The 8,261-nt window shown below is 44.2% G+C and overlaps 2 protein-coding genes across 2 annotated transcripts in view; one reads left to right on the top strand and one right to left on the bottom strand.

Annotated features, from left to right (window-relative positions):
• Positions 1-6,468, top strand: part of LOC118417375 (death-associated protein kinase 1-like) — a 43,466-nt gene extending 36,998 nt beyond the window's left edge. Inside the window, exons 9-12 of the mRNA XM_035822929.1 lie at positions 3,283-3,385; positions 3,565-3,728; positions 3,820-4,011; positions 4,261-6,468. Of these exons, the coding sequence (XP_035678822.1) occupies positions 3,283-3,385; positions 3,565-3,728; positions 3,820-4,011; positions 4,261-5,295 (1,494 nt within the window). The 3' untranslated portion in view covers positions 5,296-6,468. The remainder of the gene's footprint in view (positions 1-3,282; positions 3,386-3,564; positions 3,729-3,819; positions 4,012-4,260) is intronic.
• A 22-nt stretch (positions 6,469-6,490) lies between these two features.
• On the bottom strand, positions 6,491-7,332 carry LOC118417320 (phosphatidylinositol glycan anchor biosynthesis class U protein-like). Its single transcript, XM_035822845.1, has 2 exons — positions 7,190-7,332; positions 6,491-6,858 (listed from the first exon to the last, which is right to left on the bottom strand). The coding sequence occupies exons 1-2, from the start codon at positions 7,328-7,330 to the stop codon at positions 6,745-6,747; spliced, it is 255 nt and encodes an 84-aa protein (XP_035678738.1). The 5' UTR covers positions 7,331-7,332; the 3' UTR covers positions 6,491-6,744.
• Positions 7,333-8,261: the final 929 nt, after the last annotated feature.

Below are 8,261 nucleotides of genomic sequence, written 5' to 3'. Positions count from 1 at the left end.
AGAAGTGCGGTCAACGATAAAAAAAAGTTAAAAAACAGCCGGAGCTAACCTCTGCTTGGAGAGTAGTTAGCAGCCAGTGCGTACCTGTGAAGCTGGTGTGAACGATTCAGACGTAACGCTACAATAACACATATCCTTGCACAGTCATGATGTAGTCTGTTACTGTCCCAACATTCTCTATCTAGCCTGACAAGTCGGCGTTGCATCTGGCCTGTTGGCGCGGTCAGACTGAGGTGGCAGAGCTGCTGATTCAACATGGATCCGACCTGGAGGCGATAAACGTTGTAAGTAGCTATAGAAATTAATACTATTATCCTTGTTTCTATTGATCTGCACCAAGACAGTGCCTAACATGGATTCCCTGTCGTTTAAGGTTCGTGTCATGACGATTGAATATGAACTGCAATTTTGCCATGCATTTACATGTCAACGACCACAAACAAAAGGAGGTCTGAGGAGCCAAGTTTCCACCTGTTACCGCCAAACTCTTCTACACCAGACTAACATATTTTCGAACGTGATAGGGAAGATTCACAATAAGGTTGGAAGGGGACTCTAAAAAACGTTTACTCCATGTGATATTGTCTTTGTTCCTCCATGCAGCTTAACGAAACACCCCTCCACGATGCTGCTCGCTGGGGCCACACCGACACGTGTCAGCTGCTGATTGGTTCTGGTGCTAACATTGAGGCTAGAACATTGGTAAAACCACAGCAATGTACAATTTGACACCATACGTTATGATAACTGTTACGACAATGTCAATCTAAAGCAAATTTCAAAATTTCAAAATTTGAAGGACATTCTTCTGTGCCTCTTCCTTGCAAAGTCCATTTTACCCACGTGTAGTGTTATCAATTGCAAATGAACAGAGATTGTGCACTGTACTAAAGACTTAATCTATATCTGGAGCACTTGACTGCCAAAATATAAACGGCACAGGATGTAACACACCAGTTTGGCACTCACACTTAGGGGTTGTGGTTCTTTAGTTGCAAAGTTTGAGCTTTGTATCAACACAAAGAAAACGCTCGACATGCATTTTCGATCAGCGTCAGCGCAGTGAATCAGGCATGTCATGGGGGTCGTCGAGATTGACCGAAGATTCACGTTGATTGTTTTCTTTGTGTTGGAGCAAAGCTCAAATTAGCAACTATGGATTCTACCAACACAGATGAGTCTTCATTCGAGTTGTGGTTCTTGTTGCACCCGCCACTGCTGACACCGACCATCCTCCCGGTACAGGTGCAGTGGACACCTCTTCATCGCGCTGCCAGCCGGGGTCGAACTCGGATCTGTCAACTTCTGATTCGTCACGGGGCAGATGTGATGGCCAAGGATGATGTAATATACTCTTGTTTCAAATGGGTCCTAGTGAATGTGTGGGTGTGAACTAGTGATGTTACATGCATATCAAAGTATACATATCTCTATGTGACACACGCGTTCCTATGAGATATTCCATGTGCATGTCTAGAGTAACACATATCTATTTCCATATCTGCCTGTACAGAGGGGGATGACTCCGTCAGATTGTGCAGATGACCGGAAGACTCGGCGTGTCCTGAAGGTAAACATGCGGCTAATGACCCTCTGTGAGGTTTATACGGTGACATAAGGCATAGTAGGTTCCTATAAACACCTCCTATAACCACATGTTCGGTGATTGAAAGGAACAGGTCCACTTTTGGTACACTTGGCCACCATGCATGTTGGATCTATGTGGAGAGCTCACAATTGGTGAGTATTGTATAATAATGGCCGATGTTTATGGAAAAAATGGTCGACGTCATCTAGCTACATAGATAGTAACATTATCGATGACTGGTGGAGTAGACTTTAGTACAACGTAGCAGCTATAAAGAAACAGCCATCCTATTCCACCTCCAGTCCACTCACCTGATTACTTCCGGCTAGACCCATGATATGATGTATTCTAGGCTAATTAACTGACAGATCTTTTAAACTTACTATCTTTTTTAATTTCCCATCTCCTAGAATCGAGAGAAGCAGGTGATGCAAGAAAAGAAGTACCACGAGTTGCTGCAGAAGTCTGGCGGAGTGAAAGTGAACAGGTGTAAGGTGGTCTTGGGTGGGAGGGAGAACGCAGGGAAATCTACTCTGAAGGCAAGTTTTACAAAGGTAAGGAACTTCGTAAATAAAAAGCATTTATTCGCTGAAAAAAATAGTGCAAGTGATACTCGCCAAGATACATCGCTCCAAAGTCATTCTTCCAGAACAACATCTAGGCCAACTCCTTTGAGTTCCGCCTCTTTCCTACCGATTTTGCTATTTTCCTTATAATCATGTATTATTTCAAGCTCCATCTGCCCTACATTTACAACTGTCATTAGAAGTGAGAAGGAGAGAAGCGAGAACCTGTACATACAAATATACATTAGACTTTGTAGTTGTAGCAAGATACCATATTCTTATAACGCTAACTGTACAAAGAACAACTTAGAACTGCACTTTATCATCTACATGTACTTAGCGTATAAGAGAGCAGAAACGTTCATAGAAGGTCTTCATTCTTATTGTTTTGAAAACGTAAAACTATCGTACATTTTATATTAGAACAAACGGAAGATGGTCGGATTCTTTACACTGTGTCTTACCCCAACATATTTAAGTGTGCCAAGTTGAACAGAGACGGAGAAAATCAGTAAAACACATTAATGACGAACTGCTGTCCAACAGCGCCCAGTGATCGCCAGATTGGGAAGTCTTGGTAAAATGTCGTCAGTTGAGGAGCCTCACGACCCCACCCCAGGGGTGGATGTTGGGAACGTCAGCATCCCGGGAGTGGGACAGGTCAGCCTGTGGGATTTTGCTGGGCAGGCGGAGTACGCGGTGACCCACAGTATGTTCATGGACGCCAGGTACACTATCTTCATCGTGCTGTACAATATCATGGACGACAGCGAGGAACAAGAACGACAGGTGACTGCCACTTAAACAATTACATGATTGCTCTATGTTTCAACACCACACCGCACTGCCCTTTATTTGTTTAACAGTGCATACACATCGGTCGTATCTGCTAAGTACAGTGTAAGCTAGTTTTTTGCACATCGGATTAACGCACACTTCTGTTAACTGCACGGAATCCCAGAATCCCAAACCAGTGCAATCCAGCTAGATAACTTCGCATCATTGCACCAGCCGGATAATTGCACCAGATTCACTGGCAAATAAGCCGTGCAATTAAGCGGCTTCTACTGTACCAGTTTGAACCTTTGTAATTTTCCACTGACATGTCCACGATCAACTCCGTCCCAGCTCCACTGGTGGCTGAGTTTCATCAAGTCCTGCAACCCAAACCGGCAGCCGGACGTCATCCTGGTGGCCAGCCATGCAGATCAATTGCAAGTACGAGACAGAGGTAAGATGGCTTCATCTGCATCGGCCCATGAATTATGGCATTCAGTTACAAGATACTTCAATAAACATAACATATATTTCTGTAATAGGTTAGAACTATTGCAGTGACAGGCGACTTTCTGGTTTTAACTTCACTGAATAAGAACATGTCCTTTCGTATGTTTTGCTTTCGGCATTCAGGACAACGCCAAGCTGCCCATCTTCTGCACTTGATGACGTCAGAGTTCAAAGATCACCTCCACATCTCAGACGAAGTCTTCCTGATGAACTGTAAGGAGACCCTAACACCTGAGATGGACCGGCTCAAGAAACTGCTGGCCAGTATGAGGACGGAAATGTTTGAGGTAGATATGTGATTACACTACAAACGTTGATAGAGTATATTGCAAAAAACGGACCCACAATTTACCTATAAAACATATTTGTTAATAACAGCGCCAACGCCAGATGCCTAAATTGTGTGGTGAAATCACCAAGCATCTGTTCAGCTGGTGTAAGAAGAAGTGCAGCCCGAAGTGTCCTGTACTGAGGTGGCCAGACTACGTGGAAGCAGTCAAAGAGATCGACCCACATGTGGACGAGGAATTCCTGCTGAAATCTACAAGACACCTACACCGTCTGGGGGAGGTAGGATGTCTCATTGTGAAAGCATTAAAAAAGAACTACGGTTCGTCGTAACGTGTTATAACCAGTTTGTAATCCCTTTCCTGGCCATCTATTTTGAATCTTTTTATCAACAGTCCACTTATCCTATATTAGTTCGATCTACTGACCTATAATCATTAGAATAGTTTTGGTGTCGTATGTTTGTAAAGTCACAGACCCATTCCAATGATTTCATCGAATGTGACTCAATGTTCCAAGTTTGTTCTACAGGTCATCTTCTCCTGTCCCAGTGCTTCTGATCCCATCATTGTCCTGAAGCCCAACTGGCTCTGCACAGACGTCATCGGCCCAATGATGGCACCAGTCAACTTCCCCATTCCCCGCCCGGAGAGAACAAGCGAAGACTACGTCACCAGGGCGGAGATCCAGCGCGTCTTCCAAGACGTTGCTGACGTGGATCTCCTCATCACCCTGCTGCAAGAGTTCCAGCTCTGCCACTCCTATGACGGACAGACCTTCATCTTCCCAGGGCTGCTGACACAAACCATGCCTCCTGACAAGTGGCAACCAACACTTGAGCCAAAGGTGGTCTACTTTGGGAAGCAAGTCCAGTGTGCCGACTCAACTGACATGTTCTCCTCCGGGTTCTTCCCCCGAGTGCAGACCCGCCTGATGAGGGAGCTGGAGAATCGCCCGCTGCTGTGGAGAGATGGCGCCAAATGTTGGGACTTAAATGTGGAAGGTCTGATCAAACTCTCTCCGGACGGCCGTGCAGTCACCATCTGTGTCCGGAGTGTACAGGGTGACAAGGGTCAGTGTGGCAAGATGCTGCAGCAGCTGGAGAACATCATCGCTGATGTGCTGGATGAGTGCAGCCCAGGAACAGGCACAGTAGAGAAGGTGCTCAGCGCTCGTGCACTGAAGGAACACAGGGAGGAGTTCTACTCTTACGGCAAGGAGGAGATCAGCAAGGCAACAACAGAGGGCGGTGCAATCTCCCATCCCACCCTCGGGTTCACGGAGCAGGTGAGTGACCTGCTGTGTAGAGAGGATGAGGACCCGCTCACCAGGAACCGCCCAGAGCTGGTCCAGGCCTTGCGACACGTGGAGCCAATCCTGGACCACCTGCAGGCACGTGACATCCTGACTGTGGAGGAATGTGACAGCATCAGGGCTAACAGAACGCTTCGTGACAAGGCTAGAGAACTGTTGGACACGCTAGGAAGAAAGGGTAAAAGCGCCTGGGAGGTGTTCAAGAAAGTATTGGTAGAAGTCAACCCGTATGCTGCGGAACTGGTGCTGTAGGCAAAGTGCTTAAACCTCAAACTGACGTACTAGGCGATCCTGAACTCTCAAGCTGATTGTACCTGAATAAACAGAGAATGTGTAAGAAGATCGCTGGCTGCATCAGGTCTGGCTACCTGGAATGACATCCCGGAGACTGTACTGAGTGCCCCATCTCTGAGGACATTTAAACATAGCATGACCTTTAATTGACAGCTTTGTGTGAATTGCAGACCGGACTACCACGAAGATTTTGAAATTGATTGATTGATTAAAGTGTAATATTACCAATCAACATCAATTTACTCTGTATGTGGTACACAAATAGACAAGGCTCACATTGAACACATAGGGGTTTCCATGCAAACTCCATCTCCTTCATCTTGTTTATATAGGAATAATACTGGCGTTACTAGTAAACAATGAGTGACAAATTGTTAACAGAAGTGTAGGTTGCTAACACATGCATGTGCGTGCATGTTGTTTACATTTGTGCTATGTACATTGTTTATTGTATATAGCAGTTACTTATGTATAACAGCAGTAGGTTCAGACTTGTAATTATTAACAAGCTTGAGGAACACCAATTTTGTATGCAGAATGTGTCTGTAGTAAAAAGAATGAGACACCAGTATGGGATATCGAGTCATGTTTTCTTGCCAAAGCCTATGTAATGTTTTAAGTCTATGATAAACTTTCCTACACAATACTTTCTAATCCACCAATGTGTACTCCATGACATTTAATAGACATAGACATGTAGACAGACATCTTCAATAAATACGACATGCAAGCACAAATCTTATGGTCACAACGACTCTTTCTTCTCATGTTGCCCATTTATTAAATAGAAAAAAAACTCATCTCCACAGGATATTAAAAACATATTTGTACACAGATTTCATCTGATGAGAAAAAAACAGTGACACAATTTCTATCACAATGAAATCCTGCGAGGAAATATCAGCAATTTTGCACTGACACAGCACTGTATGTATATGGCCTCCTTCAGTCAATATTGACCATGGTAAAATCCTAATTGATATCCGCCCTACAGCGTCGACTGTGGCTAAACAGTCCTATACGAGAATGACAGTCTCTGCCACACACTGACACTAAGTTAAACATAATTGTTTAGGTCCTCATGCAACGTCACCTAAAGGTTCATGCAAAGAAAAGTATTCAGATCAAAATATACACGAATCTCACTGAGACTGTGTTACGTTGGCTTTGTCGCTGCGGCTAAGTGAGCCTGACAAATTTCCTTGATAAAAATAACAAATCTCTTGTCTGTCAAGTTTAACACAAATTCTATTTAGAACACAGAAAGGCCGCCAATGTACAGCAGTCAGCAGACCAATGGGATACCCCTGTAAGATTGCACCCACAGTTTGATGAGAAACGTTTATGTACAGAAGACAAAGCACACAACTGGACAGTGTTGAAGTGGAAATGATGTAGGCTGAGACGTCACTTGAGGTTCATGAGAATCGGCATCCCCTGGCCCTCCTTGGGAGCAGGCCCGTGTCGCAGGTGGAACTCTCGTCTTAAGAAGGCGTACAGGAGGTCCGTCAGCAGGAAGATCTGCAGAGGTTGGAAGGAAGATGTCTTGAAAAATTGCATTTCCAAGTAACAACTTTCACACATTTGCACTGACATTGGTACTAAGTGACAGCCACAGTGCCACTGCCAGTGTGAATGTCATTCAGCATCAGGGACAGGGATGGCAGTGTCAGTGAGAATATCCCTGGTGCTGAATAACACTAACATGGACATTGCTGCAAATGTAATAACTTAGATGATTGTACTTGTGCAATTGATAAATGTTACTGAAAACAGACCACACTTAAAAGATTTTTAATCTTTTTTCTATTTCAAGAAATTGAAAAGGAATGTTCACCATGAACACCCATACCTGTGCTGTTGCGTACGCCAGCGTGACTGCGTAGAAGAAGTTAGCGTTTGCACTGCCGTAGTAGATCCAGAGATGCCAGAGAACGGGAGCCAGGACAATGCTGTACAGCCACATGCACACCACCAGGAACAGGTTCCTCATGTCTGGAACAAGCATATATTACAAACATCAGGGTACAGTACACACATTACTGTACAGTACACACACATTACTGATGCTGTACAGCCACATGCACACCACCAGGAACAGGTTTCTCATGTCTGGAACACACAAATATAACACACATCAGTGTACAGTACACACATTACTGTACAGTACACACATTACTACACACACATTACTGTTGCTGTACAGCCACATGCACACCACTAGGAACAGGTTTCTCATGTCTGTAACACACACATATATTACACACATCAGCGTACAGTACACACATTACTGAACAGTACACACACATTACTGATGCTGTACAGCCACATGCACACCACCAGGAACAGGTTTCTCATGTCTGAAACACACGTATATAATGTTATATCTATTACACACATTACTGTATAGCACACACACATTACTGTATAGCACACACACATTACTGTATAGCACACACACATTACTGTATAGCACACACACATTACTGTATAGCACACACACATTACTGTATAGCACACACACATTACTGTATAGCACACACACATTACTGTATAGCACACACACATTACTGCACACCACCAGGAACAGGTTTCCTCATGTCTGAAACATGACAGTGGGAATGTAATTCTGTACCTCCGCAGTAAACCCTGTTGGTGCTGTACTCTACACAAAAGTTTAGTACAGCCTCATGTTTGTAATACACACTTGTATAACTGCACCCTACACAAAGGCACCAATAACACCTCTGGGTCTCCTCTGTGGAGCCAAATGATCACTTTTAGGGACAGCAGGCTCCTCACATATATCAACATTCCATTCTAGATTGTAAAGGTACAATGACACGACATGATAGGAACATTTCAAACCTGCACATGTCCATCTGAAACAGATCTTTTGGATAGGCACTCGACAGGACTTACAT

The sequence above is a fragment of the Branchiostoma floridae genome, chromosome 6 (genome assembly GCF_000003815.2).
Source record: "Branchiostoma floridae strain S238N-H82 chromosome 6, Bfl_VNyyK, whole genome shotgun sequence".
Classification (NCBI taxonomy): domain Eukaryota; kingdom Metazoa; phylum Chordata; class Leptocardii; order Amphioxiformes; family Branchiostomatidae; genus Branchiostoma; species Branchiostoma floridae.
This window is presented reverse-complemented; position numbering and strand designations above follow the sequence as displayed.